This window comes from Scyliorhinus torazame, chromosome 1 (genome assembly GCF_047496885.1).
Source record: "Scyliorhinus torazame isolate Kashiwa2021f chromosome 1, sScyTor2.1, whole genome shotgun sequence".
In the NCBI taxonomy this organism is placed as follows: domain Eukaryota; kingdom Metazoa; phylum Chordata; class Chondrichthyes; order Carcharhiniformes; family Scyliorhinidae; genus Scyliorhinus; species Scyliorhinus torazame.
In genome coordinates this window covers 164,996,806-165,022,453 of record NC_092707.1, presented here as the reverse complement: position 1 = coordinate 165,022,453, position 25,648 = coordinate 164,996,806, and the positions used below count along the sequence as shown (strand labels likewise).

Below are 25,648 nucleotides of genomic sequence, written 5' to 3'. Positions count from 1 at the left end.
GTGTGGTCATTTGATCGATATAAGGGAAAGGCTTGTGGTTCACCGAGATAAATAAATAGAGCAACATCAGCCAGAGCTAAGCCTCTGCCCCAGGCAGATCCCACTCTATGTCACTCGCCCCAAATTCCTATATGATTCTGTATCCTTTATATATTAGAGGTATGCGTTTTTTGGTTTGTAAACAATAAAATACTGGGGAGAGGAGAATAAAAGATTGCTTGTGGCAATGAGCCTGTATAAAAATTAAGTAACCCTCCTGATTGTGCTTATTGCTATGGTGCTACTCAGTAAACAGAAAGTGCTGTAGGTCTGGCAGCACAGTGGAGAGACAAACATAGTTAATGTTCTGAATCAAATATGAACCTTCTTCTGAACTAGGATCCACCACAGTTTGTTCTTTTTATTTTGGAGTGCCCCTAGGTCATTTAGGTATCTTTCATTGGATCGGGCGTCCTGACTGGCTCAGGGCCCTGTTTTCTTGGCCAGATTTCACGAACACGCTGTCCATACAAACTACCGCTTTATCATGAAATGTCCCTCACTAATGTTTCTGAGCCTGCCAAGTCTATGTCCCATATATTTCCTCCAGGTGGCATGTGGAGTTGCAATGCCGCTGGCAGAGAGAGGGGGCGCTGACGGCTCCCCAGCCGCGGCCCCAGGACTCGCTCTCCGCCGCCGTCTCCAGTTTCCAGGGGGACACGCTGTCAGGCGCCGTGGCTCCACCGCCTCTCATGCAATACGTTCCCCCGCAGAGTCTTCTGCCCCAACCTTTCCACCCCATACATCCGCACTTCGGCTATGTGATCCTGGTATTTATCTACAGCTGGGTCATGCTGGCTTACCTGGCAATGAAAGTGGGCATTGCCAGGAAGAAATACAATGTCAAGGTAAGGGACGGGGAGAGAGAAAAATAAACTCCCTCCACAATCAGCCAAGGCCTCCCTCTCAATCACCAGCTTTAGACCCTAATTATTATATTGAGACTGGATTCCAGGTGACCGCTTCCACATTCATGCCCATCCTCCTGTCTTATTTTGAACAAAGAACATTACAGCGCAGGAACAGGCCCTCCAGCCCACCAAGCCTGCGCCAATCCAGATTCCTTATTTAGACCTACTACTTATTGCCCAAACTTATTGCTCCATTCCCCGCCCTTTCATGTGTCTATCAGGATACATCTTACACATAAGAACTAGGAGCAGGAGCAGGCCATCTGGCCCTTCGAGCCTGCTCCGCCATTCAATGAGATCATGGCTGATCTTTTGTGAACTAAGCTCCACTTTCCCGCCCTATCTATCTTTATCTTGAAAACATTTAATGAAAGAGCCTCAACTGCTTCACTGGGCAGGGAATTCCGTAGATTCACAACCCTTTGAACGAAGAAGTTCCTCCTAAACTCAGTCCTAAATCTACTTCCCCTTATTTTGAGGCTATGCCCCCTAGTTCTGCTTTCACCTACTAGTGGAAACAACTACCCGCATCTATCCTATCTATTCCTTTCATAATTTTATATGTTTCTATAAGATCCCCCCGCATTCTTCAAAATTCCAACGAGTACAGTCTCAGTCTACTCAACCTCTCCTCGTAATCCAACACCCTCAACTCTGGGATTAACCTAGTGAATCTCCTCTGCACACCCTCCAGCGCCAGTACGTCCTTTCTCAGGTAAGGAGACCAAAACTGAACACAATACTCCAATGTCAGTTAGAGGGGTGCAGTGCTCTGACTGAGATGTGGCAGGTCCAGGAGGCTTCCAGCGTACACCCAACTGGAGCTCCTCACAGACCGCATGGTTCGGTTGGAGCAGCAATTGGATGCACTTAGGAGTATGCAGGTGGCGGAAAGCGTCATAGATGGCAGTTATATAAATGTGGTCACACCCAAGGTGCAGGCAGAGAAATGGGTGACCACCAGAAAGGGCAGGCAGTCAGTGCAGGAATCCCCTGTGGTTGTCCCCCTCTCGAACAGGTATACCCCTTTGGATACTGTCAGGGGGGATAGCCTATCAGGGGAAAACAGCAGCAGCCAGAGCAGTGGCACCACGGCTGGCTCTGATGTTCAGAAGGGAGGGTCAAAGCGCAGAAGAGCAATAGTCATAGGGGACTCTCTAACAGGGGCACAGATAGACGCTTCTGTGGATGTGAAAGAGACTCCAGGATGGTTTGTTGCCTCCCTGGTGCCAGGGTCCAGGATGTCGCTGAACGGGTAGAGGGCATCCTGAAGGGGGAGGGCAAACAGGCAGAGGTCGTTGTACATATTGGTACTAACGACATAGGCAGGAAGGGGCATGAGGTCCTGCAGCAGGAGTTCAGGGAGCTAGGCAGAAAGTTAAAAGACAGGACCTCTAGGGTTGTAATCTCGGGATTACTCCCTGTGCCACGTGCCAGTGAGGCTAGAAATAGGAAGATAGAGCAGTTAAACATGTGGCTAAACAGCTGGTGTAGGAGGGAGGGTTTCTGTTATCTGGACCACTGGGAGCTCCTCCGGGGCAGGTGCGATCTATATAAGAAGGACAGGTTGCATCTAAACTGGAGAGACATAAATATCCTGGCCGCGAGGTTTGCTAGTGTCACACGGGAGGGTTTACACTAGTATGGCAGGGGGGTGGGCACGGGAGCAATAGGTCAGAAGGTGAGAGCATTGAGGGAGAACTAGGGAATAGGGACAGTATGGCTCTGAGGCAGAGCAGACAAGGTGAAGCTGCTGAACACAGCGGGTCTGGTGGCCTGAAGTGCATATGTTTTAATGCAAGAAGTATTACAGGTAATGGAGATGAACTTAGAGCTTGGATTAGTACTTGGAACTATGATGTTGTTGCCATTACAGAGACCTGGTTGCGGGAAGGGCAGGATTGGCAGCTAAACGTTCCAGGATTTAGATGTTTCAGGCGGGATGGAGGGGGATGTAAAAGGCGTGGCGGAGTTGCGCTACTGGTTAGGGAGTATATCACAGCTGTACTACGGGAGGACACCTCAGAGGGCAGTGAGGCTATATGGGTAGAGATCAGGAATAACAAGGGTGCAGTCACAATGTTGGGGGTTTACTACAGGCCTCCCAACAGCCAGCGGGAGATAGAGGAGCAGATAGGTAGACAGATTTTGGAAAAGAGTAAAAACAACAGGGTTGTGGTGATGGGAGACTTCAACTTCCCCAATATTGACTGGGACTCCCTTAGTGCCAGGGGCTTAGACGGGGCAGAGTTTGTAAGGAGCATCCAGGAGGGCTTCTTAAAACAATATGTAGACAATCCAACTAGGGAAGGGGCGGTACTGGACCTGGTATTGAGGAATGAGCCCGGCCAGGTGGTGGAAGTTTCAGTAGGGGAGCATTTCGGGAACAGTGACCACAATTCAGTAAGTTTTAAAGTGCTGGTGTACAAGGATAAGAGTGGTTCTAGGGTGAATGTGCTAAATTGGGGGAAGGCTAATTGTAACAATATTAAGCGGGAACTGAAGAACCTAGATTGGGGGTGGATGTTTGAGGGTAAATCAACATCTGACATGTGGGAAGCTTTCAAGTGTCAGTTGAAAGGAATTCAGGACCGGCATGTTCCTGTGAGGAAGAAGGATAAATAGGGCAATTTTCGGGAACCATGGATAACAAGAGATATTGTAGGCCTCGTCAAAAAGAAAAAGGAGGCATTTGTCAGGGCTAAAAGGCTGGGAACAGACGAAGCCTGTGTGGAATATAAGGAAAGTAGGAAGGAACTTAAGCAAGGAGTCAGGAGGGCTAGAAGAGGTCACGAAAAGTCATTGGCAAATAGGGTTACGGAAAATCCCAAGGCTTTTTACACGTATATAAAAAGCAAGAGGGTAGCCAGGGAAAGGGTTAGCCCACTGAAGGATAGGCAAGCGAATCTATGTGTGGAGCCAGAGGAAATGGTCGAGGTACTAAATGAATACTTTGCATCAGTATTCACCAAAGAGAAGGAATTGGTAGATGTTGAGTCTGGAGAAGGGTGTGTAGATAGCCTGGGTCACATTGAGATCCAAAAAGACGAGGTGTTGGGCGTCTTGAAAAATATTAAGGTAGATACGTCCCCAGGGCCTGATGGGGTCTACCCCAGAATACTGAAGGAGGCTAGAGAGGAAATTGCTGAGGCCTTGATAGAAATCTTTGGATCCTCGCTGTCTTCAGGTGATGTCCCGTAGGACTGGAGAATAGCCAATGTTGTTCCTCTGTTTAAGAAGGGTAGCAAGGATAATCCAGGGAACTACAGGCCGGTGAGCCTTACGTCAGTGGTAGGGAAATTACTGGAGAGAATTCTTCGAGACAGGATCTACTCCTATTTGGACGCAAATGGACGTATTAGTGAGAGGCAGCATGGTGATGTGAAGGGGAGGTCGTGTCTCACCAACTTGATAGAGTTTTTTGAGGAGGTCAAAGATGATTGTTGCAGGTAGGGCAGTGGATGTTGTCTATATGGACTTCAGTAAAGCCTTTGACAAGGTCCCTCATGGTAGACTTGTACAAAAGGTGAAGTCACACGGGATCAGGGGTGAGCTGGCAAGGTGGATACAGAACTGGCTAGGTCATAGAAGGCAGAGAGTAGCAATTGAAGGATGCTTTTCTAATTGGAGGGCTGTGACTAGTGGTGTTCCGCAGGGATCAGTGCTGGGACCTTTGCTGTTTGTAGTATATATAAATGATTTGGAGGAAAATGTAACTGGTCTGATTAGTAAGTTTGTAGACGACACAAAGGTTGGTGGAATTGCGGATAGCGATGAGGACTGTCAGAGGATACAGCAGGATTTAGATTGTTTGGAGACTTGGGCGGAGAGATGGCAGATGGAGTTTAATCCGGACAAATGTGAGGTAATGCATTTTGGAAGGTCTAATCCAGGTAGGGAATATACAGTGAATGGGAGAACCCTCAAGAGTATTGAAAGTCAGAGAGATCTAGGTGCACAGGTCCACAGGTCACTGAAAGGGACAACACAGGTGGGGAAGGTAGTCAAGAAGGCATACGGCATGCTTGCCTTCATTGGCCGGGGCATTGAGTATAAGAATTGGCAAGTCATGTTGCAGCTGTATAGAACCTTAGTTAGGCCACACTTGGAGTATAGTGTTCAATTCTGGTCGCCACACTACCAGAAGGATGTGGAGGCTTTAGAGAGGGCGCAGAAGAGATTTACCAGAATGTTGCCTGGTATGGAGGGCATTAGCTATGAGGAGCGATTGAATAAACTCGGTTTGTTCTCACTGGAACGACGGAGGTTAAGGGGCGACCTGATAAAGGTCTACAAAATTATGAGGGGCATAGACAGAGTGGATAGTCAGAGGCTTTTCCCCAGGGTAGAGGGGTCAATTACTAGGGGGCATCGATTTAACGTGCGAGGGGCAAGGTTTAGAGTAGATGTATGAGGCAGGTTTTTTACACAGAGGGTAGCGGGTGCCTGGAACTCGCTACCGGAGGAGGTGGTGGAAGCAGGGACGATAGTGACATTTAAGGGGCACCTTGACAAATACATGAATAGGATGGGAATAGAGGGATACCAACGCAGGAAGTGTAGAGGATTGTAGTTTAGTCGGGCAGCATGGTCGGCACGGGCTTGGAGGGCCAAAGGGCCTGTTCCTGTGCTGTACTTTTCTTTGTGTGGCCTTCCCGTACCGGCCTCCCCGAACAGGCGCGGAATGTGGCGACTAGCGGCTTTTCACAGTAACTTCATTGAAGCCTACTTGTGACAATAGGCAATTATTATTATACTAACACCTTATACAGTTGCAGCATAACCTCCCTAGTCTTAAACTCCATCCCTCTAGCAATGAAGGACAAAACTCCATTCGCCTTCTTAATCACCTGTTGCACCTGTAAATCAACTTTTTGCGACTTATGCACTAGGACACCTAGGTCCCTCTGCACAGCAGCATGTTTCAATATTTTATCATTTAAATAATAATCCCTTTTGCTGTTATTCCTACCAAAATGGATAACTTCACATTTGTCAACATTGTATTCCATCTGCCAGACCCTCACCCATTCACTTAGCCTATCCAAATCCCTCTGCAGACTTCCAGTATCCTCTGCACTTTTTGCTTTACAACTCATCTTAGTGTCGTCTGCAAATTTGGACACATTGCTATCTTGCCTGCCTCCACCACCTCCACTGGCAACGTGTTCTGGGCACCCACCACCCTCTGCGTGAAAAACTTTCCCCGCACATCTCCCCTAAATTTTCCTCTTCTCATCTTAAACCTGTGCCTCCTTGTAATTGAGTCGTCCACCCTGGGAAAAAGCTTCTGACTATTCACCCTGTCTATACCTCGTAATTTTGCAGACCTTGATCAGGTCTCCCCTCAGCCTCCGTCTTTCCAACGAAAACAATCCCAAGTTTATTCAACCTCTCCTTATACCTAACACCCTCCAGATGGAGCAACATCCTGGTGAACCTTCTTTGCACTCTCCAAAGCATCCACATCCAGAACTACACGCAACATTCCAAATGTGGCCTAACTAAAGTTTTATAGAACTGTGACATGACCTTCCAACTCTTGTACTCAATGCCGCGGCCGATGAAGGTAAGCATGCTGTATGCCTTCTTGACCGCCTTATTCACCTGCATTGCCACTTTCATGGATCTATGGACCTGAACGCCCAGGTCTCTCTGTATGTCAATGCTCCTTAGGGTTCTTCCATTTACTGTATAATTCACACCTGAGTTTGATCTTCTAAAATGGATCACCTCGCATTTGTCTGGATTGAACTTCTTCTGCCATTTTTCTGCCCAACTCTCCAATCTATCTATATTCTGCTGTATTCTCTGACAGTCCCCTTCACTATCTGCAACTCCACCTATCTTAGTGTCACCTGAAAACTTGCTAATCAGACCATGTACATTTTCCTCCAGATCATTTATATATATTTCAAACAACAGCGGTCCCAGCACTGATCCCTGTGAAACACCACTAGTTACAGATCTCCATTCTGAAAAACTCCCCACCACTGTTACTCTCTGTCTCCTGTTGCCAAGCCAGTTCTTTATCCATCTAGCTAGCACACCTCGAATCCCATGCGACTTTACCTTTTGTACCGTCTGCCATGAAGGACCCTTGTCAAAAGCCTTACTAAAGTCCATGTTGACGACATCCACAGCCTTTTCCTCATCAATAACTTATTGCAATGTTAATGTAAGCCTTCTTGTGATACTATTATTAATTAAATTTGTCACCTCCTCAAAAAACCATATCAGGTTAGTAAGTCATGACCTTCCCCGCACAAAACCATGTTGCCCATCACTAACAAGTCCATTTGCTTCCAAATGTGAAAAAATCCTGTCCCTCAGTATCTTCTCCAACAGTTTCCCCACCATTGACGTCAGACTCACCGGCCTTTAATTCCCTGGATTATGCCTACTTCCCTTATTAAACTGGCTATCTCCAGTCCTCTGGAGCCTCATAGTCAAAGATGTCTGTTAAGGTCGCAGCTATTTCCTCTCTTGCCTCCCACATCCGGCCCAGAGGACCTGTCTACCGTAATGCATTTTAAGATACCCAACACTTCCTCCTTCATTATGCTGACATGCCCCAGAGTATTCATTCTTTTCCGAGGCATTTGGTTATTTTTTTAAATGAACACTTTTCGGTGAGTTATTTCACAAGGTTCTGATTGAAAGAACGTGGGTTTTCTTCACTGTCATAGTTATATTATAGCACATGGGGAGGTTATTTGGCACAACCTGATCTTTGTCGGGCTATCCAGTCCCATTTCTCTGCTCTATCCCTGTAGCCCTATGCTTATTTCCCTCAAATGTCCATCCGATTTCCATTTGAACGAATGGATCGTTTCCATAGTATTTGCAGTGCAGAAGGCCATTCGGCCCATTGAGTCTGCACCGGCTCTTGGAAAGAGCACCCTACTTCAGCCCACACCTCTACCCTATCCCGGTAACCCTGCAACCCCATCTAACCTAAGGGCAATTTAGCATAGTCAATCCACCTAGCCTGCACATCTTGGACTGTGGGAGGAAACCGGAGCACACGGAGGAAACCCACACAGACACGGGGAGAACGTGCAGACTCCGCACAGACAGTGACCCAAGCAGGAATCGAACCTGGGACCCTGGCGCTATGAAGCCATAGTGCTAACCACTATGCTACCGTGCTGCCCATTTCCACCACACTTGTGGTGGTCACTGTGTTAAAAAAAACATTTTTGCACACATCCCTCCCTATATCTCTTGCCCCAAACCATAAATCTGCCCCGTGGACCTTGTATCATCAGATAATGGGAATAGTTTTTATTTGTCTGCCTTATAAAAAGCTGTCACAGTACAACTCTGTCAGATCTCCGCTCAACCAGTTACAGCCAGAAAAAAATCTTCATGGTAAAAACATTGGCAAACCTATTTTTTGATAAAATACTTACGGGGTTGATAATTTCAAAATAATTCAGAAAAACATGTTACTGCTGTTTCATTGGAAAATAATCTATGTGCAGGTAAAGGGTCAATGGAAGAGGATTGGAATCCTGTTCGCCTAGCTATCACTAAGAACAAGGAAAGTAGGTGATCTCCAATTATGATGTGGAGATGCAGGCGTTGGACTGGGGTGAGCACAGTAAGAAGTCTTACAACACCAGGTTAAAGTCCAACATCGAAACAAACCTGTTGGACTTTAACCTGGTGTTGTAAGACTTCTTACCAGGATAATTAAGATGAAGAAACCCACCCTCTGATTGACACACATTTGATTGCATACTTGTTGATAACAAGGCAGCTAACTGCCCAGGAATCGATCCATAATCATCCACTGTGCCTTGTACAAAATGTAAGCAAGTGAGTTAATTGCTATTGAAAAACAGCCTTTGATCTCCTCTTGTAGACACAGTATTCACATGGATGGTCCAGTTACATTTCTGGTCAATCGTGACCTCCAGGATCTTGATGGTGGGAGATTCAGCAATGGTAGTGCTGTTTAATTTCAAGGGAAAGGGGTTAAACACGCTCTTGTTGGAAATGGTCATTGCCTGATACTGTAAGTTCCTCTCCAAGCCACACACCATCCTGATTTGGAACCACAAAGTTATTTCTTCACTGTACTTGGATCAAAAACCTGGAATGCTTCGTAACAGCACTGAGGGCGTACCAACACCACATGGACTGCAGCAGGTCAAGAAGGTAGCACATTGCCACCTGCCCAAGAGCAGTTAGGGGATGGGCAATATATGCTGGCCTTGCCACTGACACTCACATCCCAGGAATCAATTTTAAGAAAAATGTTACTTGGCAATTAACAGTCCAAGCCTCATAGGCAGAGAGTTGCCTCGGTCTTGCTGCCTGTGAGCACAGACTACTTCATTATCTGAGAAGTTGCGACTTCCGGTGACAGAGATGTGCTGAGCAGACGCATGAAAGGTGGCTGTCTATCTAAGAATTCAAAATTAGACTCTGTAGCGCACAAAGACTCCCGAGAGACGAATAGAGGTGAAGTCGATGAGGCTTTATTAAGCGTGACTCGTTCCCCGCAGTTCAGCAACAGACTGGAGCTGCGGGGAGAATTCCTGGTTCTTATACTCCGCCTTCAGGGCGGAGCTAGAGATCAACAGCCAACCAGGACCCGGGATCTGTCAGCCAATGACATCACGGCTTCACAGTCCCACATGACCCCAATGCATACTACCACAGACTCTTTTAGCCAAAATAGCCTGCGAGAAAAGGGAAAATAGCATCCTCTCACCCTCTCCAATCAAAATACAAAGAGCTATGCCAAATAATAGCACCAAAGGCCAAAAAGAGGCAACAAGCAGAAGCCAGGAGAAGCGAGCGAATGAATGGGAAGGTGGCCACACGTGAAAGAGAGGGACCAATAAGCTGCACACAAAGCTCCCCCTCGCCGGAGGGTGGATGGAAAATGTTCCTCACCAGAGAGCTCAAAGGGTGGCATGCTAGCACAGTGGTTAGCACTGTTGCTTCACAGCTTCAGGGACCCAGGTTCGATTCCTGGCTTGGGTCACTGTGCGGAGTCTGCACCTTCTCCCCGTGTCTGCATGTTTTCCTCCGGGTACTCCGGTTTCCTCCCACAGTCCAAAGATGTGCAGGTTAAGTGGATTAGCCATGCTAAATTGCCCTTAGTATCTAAAAAGGTTAGTTGAGGTTACGGGGAGAGGGTGGAGGTGTGGGGTTATGTAGGGTGCTCTTTCCAAGGGCCGGTGCAGACTTGATGGGCCGAATGGCCTCCTTCTGCACTGTAAATTCTACGATTCTATGAAAGAGGACATCACGGCTGACGTAAAGGCAGCAGTCAAGTTAGCAGTTGTGAGGCTCTGGTCGCCATGCAGGTGAACCTGGACAAGGCAGAGAGGCAATGAGAGGTCCAGGGGAACACCATCAAAGAGCTGCAAAAGGCCTCAACAGACCAGAGTGACCGGATCGACATCCTAGAGACAGAGATAACGAGGTTTGTGGCAACACGGGATCCTAAAGGGGAACATAGAAGACCAGGAGAATTGGTCACGTGCCAAATTTGAGGATAGGGGACCTGCTGGAGGGAACCAAAGTCAGGAACCCTACAGACTATGTGGCCCAGGTGCTGGGAAACCTGGTGCGAAGGGACAGCTTCCCAAACCCGTCAGATATAGACAGAGCCCACAGGTCACTCCGGCCGAAAACCAGGGCCGGGGAGCAGCTGAGGGCCATAATCGCCAAGGTGCACCAACACTGGGGCCGGGAAAGGATCCTGCGCTGGGCCAGGCAGCCAAAGACCTGCAACTGGGAGGGACACCAGATTCGGATATACCAGGATATTGGGGAAGACCTGGCCAAGCGCCGGGTGGAGTTTAACAGAGCAAAGGTGGCACTGGTCAAAAGTGGGCTGAAGTTTGAGATGCTATACCCAGCCAGATTATGGATCACTTCCCAGGGCAGATGGCACTACTTTACAGCAGATAAATCCGTCGAAGAGAACAGACTAGGAAGGCAGCAACAGTGGCAAAGATGGAAAGGTCACCCGGAGAGACTAAAATACTAAAAGATAATTTGCATGGGACTGTATCGCTCACTCTGAATCTGAGAGCTAAAACGCAGAAAGGAAGGAGCAAAAGTAGTGGGTGAAGGATAGGCTTACTCTGACCCCAGGAGGGGGACCACCACATTAGTGGGAAAGCTAGTGCCAGGAGGTATGAGGGAGGGAGGGGCCGCAGTGCATCTCCCACCGGGGAGAGTGCGCCTGGCGACAAGGGGGTATACACCACCGATGGGGTATAGTTAGGGGCGTAAACAGGGGGGAGGAGACTGGCTGGCTACAACAAGCTGCACATGGCAACAAGAAACAAAATGGCACCACAGACAGCCACTTTGGAGGGTCCCCAAACAAAGGGAAACCGCGGAATGCAGGGGCTCACCCGCACAGCATACACATAGTTGGAGGCCGTGTTGGGTGGCCCCTGGACAAAAGGACACCCCCGGAGCGCAGGGGCCCAACCTCATGGTGAGTACGGTGACCGTGGCCATCTTGGATGGTCCTCTAACAAAGGGAAACCCCAGAGTGCAGGCGCGCATACACAAGGTTGATCCCGCAGGAAGTGGGGGACAGAAACCTCCACATTAGAATAGTCACCTGGAACTATTACCAATAACCAGAATGGGGAGGTCTCACCCTCTACGTTCTGGGAGGCGCTGAAGGTTGTGGATAGGGGCAAGATTATCGCTTATAAAGTGCGTAGAGACAGGCAGGAGAAGGTGGCTAGGCAACAACTGGTTGACTCCATACTGGAGGTAGGCCAATGATACTCTAAGTCCCCGACCGTCGAGTTTCTGGTGCAGAGGAAAAAGCTACAAATGGACTTTGACCTGCTCTCCACGAGGAAATCAGTGCACCAATTCCACCAGGCACGGGAGACCTTTTACGAACACGGAGACAAAGCCAGCTGCCTGCTGGCTCACCAGCTGAGGAAACAGACAACTACAAGAAAAATAGCACAAATTAGGAACAACACCGGCAGACTGGTAGCCGAGCTGGAAAAGGTCAACAAAGCATTCGGGGTCTTCTACCGGCTGCACACCTCCAAGCCCCATGAAGGGGACTCGAGGATGAAGCAGATCCTTGACGGACTGGACATGGCAGTTGTGGGGAAAGATAGGAAATGGGGGCTGGAAGCACCATGTGAACTGGGAGGAGTCATGGTCATGGAGAGCATTAACTCCATGCAGTTGGGGAAGGCAACGTACAAGATGGATTCCCGGCAGACGTCTGCAGAAGATTTGCGGCAGCACTGGCCCCGCACCTAAGGGAGATGCTCACAGACTCAGTAGCAAGAGGAACCCTACCCCCAACGCTAGCAAAAGCCTCAATTTCACTGATACCCAAGAAAGACAAAGATGTGACCAAATGCGAGGCCTACAGACCCATCTTGCTGCTCAATGTAGATGTGAAAATACTGACCAATTTCTTGGCTAAGTGACTGGAGAACTGCGTACCAGAGGTGGTAGGAGAGGACCAGATGGGCTTTGTTAAGGATAGGCAGCTAACATTGAACATCAGGCACCTCCTGAGCGTGATAATGACCCCATCCTGGGAGAGAACACCAGAGGTGATCATCCCCCTGGATGCAGAAAAGGCCTTCGACAGAGTTGAATGGAAGTACCTCATAGGGTTCACTGCATGGGTGAAACTTCTGTACAGCGCTCCATGGCGAACATGCAGACTAACACCACAGCTCTATATACTTCCAGCTGCACGGGGCACAAGGCAGGATGCTTCTATTCGCCCTGGCAACCGAGCCACTGGCGATTGCCCTCAGAACGGCAAAACATTGGAAGGGGATCCACAGAGGAAATGAGCTCAGAGTCCCACTCGATGTGGATGACCTGCTCCTATACATCTTGGACCCCCAAAGCAGCATGGAGGGGACCATGATGCTGCTGAAAGAGTTTGGAGCCTTATCGGGCTACAAACTCCACCTGAGGAAAAATGAAATCTTCCCAGTGAACCTGCAAAGGAGAGAGGCAGAGTTGGAGAGACTGCCATTCAAACAAGCCCAAAACAAGTTCCGCTACCTGGGGATCCAAATTGCTCACGACTGAATACGGATCCACAAGTGGAACCTGACAAGTCTGATGGAGGAAGTAAAGAAAGACCTGCAGAGGTGGACACACTCCCACCCTCCCTGGCGGGGAGGATGCAGACGATCAAGATGAAAGTACTGCCCAGTTTCCTCTTCCTGTTTAGAATCAGACCGATCTACATTCCCAAGGCCTTTTTTAACACAGTAGAAAAACTGATCCAGGCATTTCTGTGGGCCAGGGAAGAATCCAAGGATCCCAAAAAAAGTCCTGCAAAGAAAAAGAAACATGGGAGACCTGGCCCTCCCAAATTTGCAACACTACCTAGCATTGGGCGGCCACAGCAGAAAGAGTAAGGGGATGGGTAAGGGAGCCGGAAGCAGAATGGGTAAGGATGGAGGTGAGCTCCTGCATTGGGGCGTCCCTCCGAGCCTTTGCCACAACAGCCCACCCATCCCCGCCAGCCAAGCACTCAACAAGCCCAATAGTAATAGTCACGCTCCAGACATGGAACCAGCTAAGACATCACTTCGGCCTGGCCGGAATGTACACCATGACCCTCATTTGCAACAATCACAGAGTCGCCCCAGCCACAATGAATGCCATCTTTAAAAGGCGGAGACAGAAATGGGGGGGGGGGGGGGAAGAGACAATGACAGTGACTTTTTCTTGGACGATAGACTAGCGACACTAGAAGAACGGACGGTGCCAAGGAGGCCCAGCCAACCACACCCACATGTTATGGGCTTGCCCCAGACATGCAGGGTTCTGGACAGTCTTCTTTGAGACGATGTCCAAGGTTGTGGGGGTGAGAGTGGAGCCTGTCCAAAAGTGGCAGTCTTCGGGGTATCAGACCAGTCAGAACTCTTTATGGGGAGGAGGGCCGACCCTCGAGCTTTTGCCGACCTAATCATCCCGCCAAAGAATCCTGTGCAGCTGGCGATCAGCAGCACCACCCAAAGCTGCAGACTGGCTGGCCGACCTGTCGGAATTTCTCCAACTGGAGAAAATCAAATTCGCTACCTTGGGGTTGGAAGAGGGCTTCCTCAAGATCACGGGACACAAGGGACATAGCTGCAGGGGAGAGGCCCAATGGAAAGCGGAGAACTAGAAGGGGCAGCAATACATGGGGAAATACACGCTAGGGCCAACCCTAGGCAGGGCAACTGAGGCAGGTTGGCCGAATGGGGCCCACATCCACAGAGAGGGGGCAAAACATGTAGATATAAATATTTATAGTGATCCTCGTTTGTTTGTGTTTTATTTTTCTCACTCTTTGGTGTATCTCTTTGGTAATTTTAATTTCGCCTTAGTTGCTTTTGTTTGATATACGCAGTTATGACACTGGTAATTTTTATTTTTTTATTTTTTATAAAAGTATTTTTATTCAACAAATTTTCAACAGTTTTACAATACAAACCAAACTCACAAACCCCCCAGCCCATCCCCCAACAGTCAACGGTAACCAGCTCCTGAAAATGTATGAACAACAAACTCCAACAATTGTAGAACCCATCACTCGCCTCCCTTAGAGCAAACTTCACCTTTTCCAGGGTCAGAAATTCCAGTAGGTCCCCCTACCACGCCGAGGCACAGGGTGGATAAGTTGACCTCCACCCCAACAAGACCCGCCTATGAGCAATCAGCGAGGCGAAGGCTAAAACATCTGCCCCCGTGCCCGCCTGCAGCTCCAGCTGGTCTGACACCCCGAATAGGTTTCTCGGGGACCGGATTCCTTGTCCACATGTAAAACCTCCGAGATGGTGCTGAACACCATCCTCCCAAAACCTTTCCAGTTTCGGGCAGGACCAAAACACATGTACATGTTTCACAGACATCCTCCACCCCTTCGAACAGCCGACTCATCCTCGTCTTTGGAAGGTGCGCTCTGTACACTACCTTCATCTGTATCAGTCCCAGCCTCACACACAAAGTCAAGCATTTACCCTCCACAACATTGCACAACACAGACCCTCCTCCAGCACCACCCCCAACTCTTTCTCCCACTTCGCCTTAACCCCCTTCATTGATACCCTGTCCTCCTCCAAGATCCTCCTGTAAATCACCGAGACAACCCCCTCTCTAAACCCCCTGCTGACAGCACCGTCTCCAACAATGAGGAGGCAGGCACTATCAGGAAGGTTGGGAAGACCTTCCTCTCAAAGTCCTGCATCTACATATACCTAAAGCTCTCACTCAGCACCAGCCCTAACTTCTCGTCCTACTCCTCCACATCGCGAGTCGCCCTCCCAGAAACAAATCCTTAGTTTCCTTAATCCCCCTCTCTTCCCATCCCCAAAACCTTGCATCCACCCTCCCCGGCTCGAATCCATGATTGTCCGAGTGACCCTCCTGCAGTATCACTTTTCAAATCCTAGCCACTTTCCCTACCCAAGCAAGATCAGCCTATCCACCCCCTAAAAAACACCTTCGGCAAAAAGACCTACAGGCATTGAAACAAGAACAGGAATCACAGCAAAACATTCCTCTTTATGGCCTGCACCCAGCCGCCAATGACAGAGGGAGATTGCCCTACCTCAGCAAATCAGCCTTTCCTTCTCCAACAAGCTTGTGAAGTTGAACTTCCGAAGCCCTGCCCAAACCCAGGCCACCTGCACCCCCAAATACCTAAAATGAGATACCATCAGATGAAATGGCAGCCTCCGCAACCCTGCTCCCGTCCCCGAGGGGAGACCACAAAATACTCAGTTTTCCCTAAATTCAATTTGTACCCTGAAAACGTACCAAATGTCTGGATCAACCCCATTATGCTCCCCACTGAAGAGCTCGGCTCCGAAATATACAAGTCATCTGCATTCAAGGATACCCTATGTTCCCCCCTCCCACTATTCCCTTCCACAACCCCGAGCTCCTCAGCACAATAGCCCAGGGCTCTAGACACTGCAAACTGAAGGGGGGGACATGGAGCATCCCTGCCTCATACCCTGGTGCAATGCAAATTACCCTGAGTTCATACTATTTGCGTGCACACTCATCACCAGCTCGAAATAAAGTAGCTGCACCCACGCCACAAACTTCGGCCCAATCCCAAATTTCTTGAATACCATAAAATAATTCCACTTAACCCAATCAAACGCCCTCTGAGAATCCAACGCCACCACCACCTCCGGCTCCCTACCCTCTGTCAGAGAAAACACCATGTTCAACAACCTCCTCTCATTCGAGGACAACTGTCTTCCCTTTACGAACCCCCAATCTGGTCCTCCCCAATCACCTTTGGGAGGCACCCTCCAACCTTAACGCCCACACCTCTGCTAGTGTCTTGGCATCTACATTTAGCAGAGAAATGGGCGTATACGACCCACTCCACTGGATCCTTGTCCTTTAGCAACAGTGAGATGGAGGCTTGCCCCATTGTTTGTGGCAAGACCATCGCATCCTCAAACATTCCCACCATCAACGACGCCAGCCTAGCCTCAAATCTTTTATAAAGTCCGACTGGAAATATTGGGCATTACACTTGTAATTTAATGTACCAACTGAAATGTGTAACATAAAAATGGGATAACCAAGAAAAACATTTTATTCAAAAAAAAGTTACAAATGGAACGGAATACTGCAACGATCAGCGAACACCTCCATATTTAACCTAATGGTGAAGTCATTGATGAAACAGCTAAAGATGTTTGGGCATAGGCCACTGTCTTGAGGCTGAGATGATTGACCTCCGACAATCATAAACATCTTACCTTTGTGCTAGGTATGACTTTAGCCATTGAGAATTTGCCCGATTCCCATTGACTTCAATTTTATGAAGACTCCTGGGTGTCACACGTTTCAAATAAAAACTTAATGCCAAGAACAAGTCACTCTCATCTTTGGAATTCAGTTCTTCTGTCCATGTTTGCACTTAGGCTGAGAAATATTGAGCTGAGTGATCATGGCAAAACGCAAACTGAATGTCACTGAACAGATGATTGGTAGGTTCTGCTTGATGGCACTGTGGATGATGTCATCCATTGTTTTCTAATGATCACGAGTAGGCTTATGGGTTGACAATTGGCCAGATTGGATTTGCTCTGCTTTTTGGACATACTTGGATTGGTAAAGTCATGAAGTCTCCTGTTAGTTAATTGTTCACCACCATTCATGAATAAATGTGGCAAGGCTGCAGAGATGTAATCCAATTCATTCATTGTGCAATAGCTTACCACTGTCAATAGCATGCTGCATTCACTATTTAGCATGACTGTAATTTTGCATTGTAGCTTCACCAGGTTGGCACCTCATTTTTAGATACACCTGATGCTGCACTTTGTGTGCTCATTAAATCAGGGTTAATCTACTGGTTTGATCGTAACAGTAAATTAGATTTTGCATAGAGCCATGAGATAACAAATTGTGGTGGTATACAATTCTGTTGCTGCTGGTAGCCCACATCTTCTCATCTACGCCCAGACTTGAGCTGCAAAGTTTGTTCTGAATCTATCCCATTCAGTAGAGGTAGTTCCACACAACACAATTAAGCTAGAAATTGGTTTAGAAAGTGTATACACCACCATATTTCTTCAGTCTTTGCATTGTATGGTAGTCTTATCTCAAGGTACTATGTGTTTCAAAGTGACAATGACACATAATGTGAAAGTCCATCAAGAGACTAAGTGGCAGTGTGAAAAAATCTTGCAAAATTCCACTAATGGTGTGAAATAAATAGGTAAATCAAGACACATCCCAAAATATAAATTCAATTGTGAATTGATTATCCATAATCTCTGTACATTGACAAACTAATTTTTAGTATCAGTTAGCAGCTGCTAATATGCAATTTGAATGTTTTTTTTTCTATAAAGCCAACACATTTTTGACAGTTTCTGACAGGTCCTTTTGGTAAGGTATCATAGTCCATGATTATTTCAGGAATTTGTAATTTCTTGAAAATGTCGACAGAATTTAAACTGTTCATATCAATTGTAATTGTCTTGCATAAGAAATACTGGTCCATGTGACCTGGCGACCTTTGATCTGGAAGCAGTGCAAACAGGAAGGAGCAGCTGAGAGGGCTAGTCACAAAGGAGCTCTACAAGCAGATGAGTTGGAGGTTGAAGAACCAGGTGCAAAGAGAGAGAGAAAGCAGAGATGGAAAGAGAATTCTTGAGAGAGAAGTGTAAATCGTATGATCAGCTAAAACCTGGAGATGACTAAACTCTGAGACAGGTGTTATCACTTGGTTGGTTGAAAAGTAATTCTGGAAAGCTACACCATCTGGACTGTTGCGACTAGACAGAGAGTTTGTAAAATTGTGCCTTGCTGTGGGAGGAAACCGGGTGCTCCGGTTTCCTCCCACAGTCCAAAGATGTGCAGGTTAGGTGGATTGGCTATGCTAAATTGCCCTTAAGTGTTGGGTGGGGTTACTGGGTTATGGGGGATAGGAGATGTGGGCTTGGGTAGGGTGCTCTTTCCAAGAGCCGGTGCAGACTCAATTTTAGAATTGAGAATTTTAGTTGGAAAATGACTTGAATTCGTAATTGGTAAATTAGAAAATACAGTAACCCAGAACTTCTGATCTCCAGAGCTCATACCGCGGAAGTATCCTAGATGTGCAGGGGGACAGCCCCCCTGAAGCTCCCATGCAAGGATTGACAAAGTTTAAACTTCCAGTGGGCAATTACCCTACACCTGGAATCATCCAATTTAATTCAAAAACTTTGGATAGTTCCATCACTCCAAGCAGAAAAGTTGGAAGTATTAAAACCACTTCACTCCTGGGTTATGGTACTGACCTACCCACCCTACAATCCTTCTATGTCAAAAGTGACTGGGACCATTTAAACTTACTGGTTCACAGCAGCTACTGCTGTGGGGGGGAACCCTTTACTGAAAGGATTTTGGAGCTGCAGTGCTGCACATTTCTCCCTAGGCCTAGGACGGAAGATCAGACAAGAAACATGCAGCTCTAGACTTAGGTAAGTAAAAAGGAATGGCGTGGCAGTTCGATCGGCCACTAAAATACATTAGTCCATGAACCGTGCAATGAATGCTTGAATCTGTTTCGCCAAACAAAGAATGTTTGGGATTAATTTTCCTTTGACAGTTTTTAAACAATGTATTTTTGAAGATGAAACATTCACAAAAGTTCCGGAATTGAGTCATGCAGTCGTTCATTTGCATTGTAATAATACATTGCATTCCATTCCAGTATCCAAGCATGTACAGTGATAAGGACCTAATATTCAACTGTATCCAACGAGCACATCTAAACACATTGGAGATATATCCTCAATGGCTGATCTTCCAACTGATAGCTGGAGCTGTCTATCCGGTAAACATGAAATGGCATTGTGCCTCAATAGACGGTCATAAATAATATGTGCTATCTTTTTCAATGTTGCCTTTTCTTAGGGTCTAACTACTATAATTTAGGGCCGAAAAGAAAGAATTTGTTTTTTCGTTTTTTTGGGGTGAAGTGAAGACCTGCTATATTTATTTATATGCAGCAGGAGTTAATCCGGCATTCGCCACTTGTCCTGGCATGATGCTCGGTGTGTAAACTAAGTAAAAGAACACAAAGTAACTGATGGAAAAAACAAAAAAGGGAAGCGCTCCAAAACAACGATCGGAGCACGGCCCAAATCGAACAAGGAAAACGAAAACTTAACAAAACCCATCAAATCAAAGTGTGAAAATCGGAGTCGCTAGGGCAGTCCAACCCCTGCGGCGCCCACCGAGCGCGGAAGGCCCGTGGACACTGCATGCTCCCGTTCCAGGGACACCCAGCCGCGGAAGATGAGCAATCAGGCCGGACGACCCCCTCGGTCGCCCGCTGCCTGGACCTATAAATAGCAAGTTTGGCCGGTAAGATAACTCCGTGCTCCTGAAAGTGTGATCATTCACCTTTTATCCAAAAGGACTGTAAAATCCATGAATTTATAACCAGCAGTCTTGGTTCCACAAATAACTACATTTAAAATACATAATTCAACTTGATTTTTATGTGCAATGATTCCAAAAATTGGTTCTTCAACAATTACCTGATTGACATTAATTTCAGCTTGCTAACAATATATTTCAATTGATCCTCATGTGTACTATCACTCAACTCAGCATACCCCTGCTTCACAGAAGGAATGTTGCTGCTCCCCCTGCCCCCGGCCGCCCCAGAACCAACTAAAATCAACACTTTCTGTCCCACAGACTATCTCTCTGTTGAAAAATAAAACTGATAGGTTATGTAGGGGTAAAATTGGGACGATTGACACAAATTATTACCATTCTTTGGTTAGAGATGTTTCTCCTTAATTTCCTCTTGGATTTATGTAATCATATTTATGAGAAAAATAGAAATTCAAGAAAATCTATTATTGGCATAACACTGAACTGTATCTTAGAAACATCTCAAAATGCTGTACATACTTTGAGGTGTAGAGACTTTTGGTAGAAACTGAGAAGCCATTTTCTGTATAACAAAGTTTTAATTTTAGACATGCACATGAAGCCTAGTGTGCTGAGTATTTTCAATTCATTTTTATCTCAATTATATCCTTCATTGTGACTTCTTAATGTTTGTTCATATACACCCACTGTATAATTAAATAATCTAATTTACTTCATTTCACAGATCACTGCTTCTGTGCTTGGTATCATCTGGGTAACCAGCCGATTTACATATGCATGGGGATATTACTCAGGAGGTACATAGTATTGAAATTCCCTTTTTTGTTTACACATTTATACTTAAGAAAATTGAGATAAATGTGTCCAACTATGCTATTTTAAAGTACCATAATATTGATGGGAAAGTCACTAATTTCTGTATCCCACTCTGGAATTCCTTCCATTAACAACTACTCTTCCATCTCCCCCTTGGGAGATCCTCCTTAAAACCTTTAACAAAGCTTTTCATCACCTCTCCATCTTTCTTTGATTACAGCTTTTCAAAGTGCCTTGTCAACTTTTTTGTTATATACACTACATAAAGCAAGGTGTTTTTTTTCCCCACCATCAACATCCTAGAGATTACCATTGACCAGAAACTGAACTGGACCAGCCATAATAATACTGACTACCAGAGCAGGTCAAAGACTAGGAATCCTGCAGAGAGTAACTCACCTGAATCCCCAAAGCCGGACCACAATCTATAAGGCATAAGTCAGGAGTGTAATGCACAGTGGGTAGCACTGTTGCTTCACAGCACCAGGTTCGATTCACCACTTGGGTCACTGTCTGTGCGGAGTCTGCACGTTCTCCCCGTGTCTGCGTATGTTTCCTCCGGGTGCTCCGGTTTCCTCCCACAAGTCCCGAAAGACATGCTTTAGGTGAATTGGATATTCTGAATTCTCCCTTTCCGTACCCGAATAGGCGCCGGAATATGGCGACCAGGCGCTTTTCACGGTAACTTCATTGCAATGTTAAGTAAGCCTACTTGTGACAAAAAAGATTATTTCTTCTCTCCATTTGCCTGGATGAGCGCAGCGTCAACAACACTCAAGAAGCTGGACACCATCTGGGAAAACGCAGCCCACTTAATTGCTATCCCTTCGCCAATGAACAGTGACAGCAGTGTGTACCAACTACAAGATGCACTTCAGGAACTCGCCAAGGTTCCCTAGACAGTACCTTCCAAATCCACTACCATCGAGGAGGACAAGAGCAGCAGATACCTGGGAACACCACCACCTGGAGTTCCCCTCCAAGTCACTCAGCACCCTCACAATATATCGCCTTTCCTTCAGTCACTGAATCAAAATCCTGGAACACCCTCCCCAATAACATTGTGCGTGTACCTACACTTCAGGGACTGCAGCAGTTCAAGGCAGCTCATAACCACCTTCTTAAGGGATCGGAAACAAATGTTGGCCTAGCCAGTGACATCCACATTCCGTAAATTAATCTTTTTAAAAAGAACTTACATTTTCTGTATTAATTTCATTTTGTCTCAATGTTTATTTACTCTCTCATTTTCTTCACTTTGCACACATTACTCTTGATACATTCCTACCTCTGCACCTTGTCAGGTAACCTTTTAGATTTGAGCCTTAAGCAGTTTACCCGATAATTTAATCCATTAATTCCCTCTCTCCGGTTGGTATTTGTTGCTTCTTTTTCCAATCTTAACAAAAAGGCGTTAATTATCCTTTTTGATGATACAGAAGTCGTTACGACTTTCATTTCTTTTCTTTACAGATGTTGGCTGACCCACTGTGTATTTTCAGTACGTTGTTTTTGTGCCCATTTTAAAAAATCTACCTAAATATCACGGTTTCCCTTACCTGCTCAATTCTTTTATCGCTGCACAGTCCTGTTTTTTTTCCTCTGCCCACTAAACATTCACCAAATTGTACTGAAGCCTCGCGTCCTTCACACACGGAATCTAGCTATGAAGTTCACTGGACCATTCTACATCAAGCAACGAAACTCCCACTTGTACATGGTCCAAAATTTGTACTTCATTAGATTGTGTAAAACAGAAAAAAATGTTCCATGTAGTATTAGCTATCTCAGTGAAACCATGTTTTTGATTATGCACTTTGGTTCAGCTATGTTATCTCTGCTTCTTCACAGTGCCAGAGAAAAGACTGAATGGTTCCTATGGATACATTGGTCTACTGGGAGTCATTTTTCTGTCTATAGTTGTTGCTTTTAGAACCCTCATTTCAGCATGATAAACAGCCATTATGCCTCCTATCACTATGATGTATGTAGGAAAATAACTGACTGACCACATAGCAATAGTTCAGGTATTGTACATATTCAGCCATTTTGAAATAAATATTATCTTAGCCACTTCCTGCTATTTGTTTAATTGTCAGCCATTGATGAGAGTTCTCTTCAATGTTTAGCATTCCATTTGATTATGTTTTGTGGGACAAAACAGGTTTTCTGTTCCATTGAACAAAAAAAATGATGCATTGCAATTCTAAAAAAAATTGCATTTTATAAACTGGATATTTATAGATAAATTCCAGTAGAAAAATTACATTCCAAACGTTTTTATAAAAAATTGGACAACTGGCTGTTACATCCTCTGCTATAAACTTAGAATTGTCTGTACTTCAGTGAAGGATATGTAATTCTTGGTAGCTTATTTAGAATTTTTAATCTTACTCAGGGCAACATTTTCCCCTCAGTTATGTGCATTTCCATTTGTAAGGGTGCTCAATATTTCAAGCTGTTTTCAATTTGACCTCCTAACATCAGTATGCGTTATGATGTCTTGAAATTAAATCAATTGAAAGGTAATGAACAGATAATGGTAAAGTGTACATCAGGCTGACAAGCATGTGGAAGAAAAAGTTGGGGGAAGGTGTTGTTGCCTCATCAGAATATAAGGGGCTGTTTAGCACAGGGCTAATTCGCTGGCTTTGAAAGCAGACCAAGGCAGGCCAGCAGCACGGTTCAATTCCCGTACCAGCCCCCCCCAAACAGGCGCCGGAATGTGGCGACAAAGGGCTTTTCACAGTAACTTCATTTGATGCCTACTTGTGACAATAAGCGATTTTTATTTCATATCCACACATTTATAGTTACCTCTTAAAGATTGAAATACTCATCTACCTGTACGTTTTCAGCATCTGATTTTAAAATCAGATTTTTCAGAAACTATTAAAAGTTGTCCATTAATTGGATTCAGATTAAATAATGATGCCTTGAGGTATAATTTTGTTTGGTTTTCTATGGAAATCTTAACGAAGCCAGTTATCACGATCCTACTATTCGTTTTCACTTTGTTTTGGGAGGGAGAGGTTTTGTGTATCTTGATGTAGCTTCAAATGTTTCACTACATTATTTCTAATTAAAGATAATTGCAAAAATAATATTTTGGATTATTGTTTAAAATTACACTTTGGAAAGAACAATGCCTTTACACACAAAAGGAAAGCAATCACATTAAATAAACTTTTCTGTGTAGTCCAATCCATCTATCTACAGACTAACAAGCTACTTTTTAATTCACACTATGGGCTGATTATAAAAAGAAAATCAAATGGCCAACACTTTCGCAAACTGCAGCAAGACATTGGCAGGTAAAATACTAATTATTTTGATTTACATACAGTTCATAACACCGAGTTAAAAGGCAAAATGATAATCAGCAAATTTGGTTAAAAAAAGAACTGCATTTTGCACTTATCTGGTCATCTGCACAAACTTTGGTAAATAAACTAATTGGTGGTTTGATTATGCTAAAGCTGCTAATTTTCTAAAGGTTTTATTAAAATTAAGCTTGTCCTTCATAAATTATATTCCACTTTCTAAAATGGTATTATAATAAATGGGGCAAGGCAGCTTTATTCCACTGAGAAGGGATTTAAAAACACTTCAAATTATACACCAAGTTTCAGACCCATTCAGTTTCATTACAATCTTTGAGACAGCAAAAGAAACCAAAATATGTCCAAAGTGTGACATTTATTACATAGATATAAAGAACTCACTATTTGCACCACTAATTTAAGGATTGCAAAAAAAATGCAACAAAACGAGTTACGTTCAACATCAATGCACTTTCAAGTTAAGATTTTCAGCCGGTTGGTTCAGTTACCCAAAATTATTCTCGAGAAATTATAAGTTCCATATATAACTTAACCCATATGCTATAGCTCAATACTTTTGTACAGTCGAATGGGTCAACCACAACAGTGGGCGTTTGGGATCTTTTCGATATAAAATATTCAGACCGGCAAAAAAAAAGGGATTTCCAACTACCCATCTGCTTTCCAGCCAAATAAGGACATGTGGCACTGGAAGGTTAGAAATCAAAAATGGACAATTAGAAAGCCAAAATGCCTTTTAACTGCCAAATACAATGAAGCAAAACGCCGAAAGCCGGGAAAATGTTACAGGAGCTGTCTGTTTTCTGCAAAATCTAGAGCAACCCAGAATCAGTGAATCACTCGCTCCAAACTGGACGTTTCCCTTTTTTAAAAAACGTGAATGGAGATTTCACAAAGTAATCTAGCTGGTATCACTGAAGGCCAAGCAGAAATCCGCTCACAATCGCCAAGTGAGGAAGATGGCGGCTAACATGCGACTTGCTGCAATTTCATAACAAAAAGACAGTTACAAATCTGATCTTCAAACGACGACCCTGTCCTCTGCTTCGTGGGGATGTGAAAAGTTGCACTGAGTAAACTTCCCTCCTTAAGTCACCATTTATCTTCCCGAACGAACTAATCCGGGTCTGGAAGGCACCATCATGGGCCGGTGAGGCCCCATCATCGGCCCCGGCATCATGGGCATCGGGCCCCCAATCGGCGGTCTCATCCCGGGGCCAACCAGCATCATCCCGTGTGGGGCAGGGCCCATCATCGGCATCATGGGCGGCCCTCCCATCGGGGGCCCCGGCAGGATGGCAGGCCGCGGCGGCGGCACGCCGACATTGCCGGGCGGCGGCGGGATGGCGGCCCCGGCGGGAGGCGGGCCTGCGGGCGCCGGGAAGGGAGCGGTGGGCGGGATCTTCCCCTGGCGGAAAGCGGCGGTGGTCTTATCGATGAGGCTCTGGGCCTGCTCCTCCATCCATTTCTGATAATAGTCCTTCACGTTCTCCTTGTGCTTGCGGCCCTCGCAGTGGGTCTTGCGGACGGACGGGGAGTCGTGCGTCAGGTAAGTATCACAGTAATCGCAATAGTACTTCGGCATCTTGTCGGCTCCGCGACCGGGCTGCGCGCATGCGCTGCCTGCTCACCCGCCTT

General features: G+C 45.9%; 2 protein-coding genes across 2 annotated transcripts; one reads left to right on the top strand and one right to left on the bottom strand.

Moving 5' to 3' along the window:
- The first annotated feature begins 684 nt into the window (after window positions 1-684).
- On the top strand, window positions 685-23,770 carry mgst3b (microsomal glutathione S-transferase 3b). Its single transcript, XM_072501105.1, has 4 exons — window positions 685-887; window positions 19,156-19,278; window positions 20,575-20,647; window positions 22,518-23,770. The coding sequence occupies exons 1-4, from the start codon at window positions 732-734 to the stop codon at window positions 22,616-22,618; spliced, it is 453 nt and encodes a 150-aa protein (XP_072357206.1). The 5' UTR covers window positions 685-731; the 3' UTR covers window positions 22,619-23,770.
- Window positions 23,771-24,346: 576 nt separating this feature from the next.
- snrpc (small nuclear ribonucleoprotein polypeptide C) lies at window positions 24,347-25,647 on the bottom strand. Its single transcript, XM_072501103.1, has one exon. The coding sequence runs from the start codon at window positions 25,593-25,595 to the stop codon at window positions 25,110-25,112; it is 486 nt and encodes a 161-aa protein (XP_072357204.1). The 5' UTR covers window positions 25,596-25,647; the 3' UTR covers window positions 24,347-25,109.
- Window position 25,648: the final 1 nt, after the last annotated feature.

Excerpts from the sequence above, each read along its gene's own strand:
- snrpc (XM_072501103.1), bottom strand. The coding sequence starts at position 25,595 with ATGCCGAAGTACTATTGCGATTACTGTGATACTTACCTGACGCACGAC.
- mgst3b (XM_072501105.1), top strand. The coding sequence starts at position 732 with ATGCAATACGTTCCCCCGCAGAGTCTTCTGCCCCAACCTTTCCACCCC. Across the intron at positions 19,279-20,574 it reads TAGCTGGAGCTGTCTATCCG|ATCACTGCTTCTGTGCTTGG; the intron begins GTAAACATGAAA and ends TTCATTTCACAG. Across the intron at positions 20,648-22,517 it reads ATGGGGATATTACTCAGGAG|TGCCAGAGAAAAGACTGAAT; the intron begins GTACATAGTATT and ends GCTTCTTCACAG.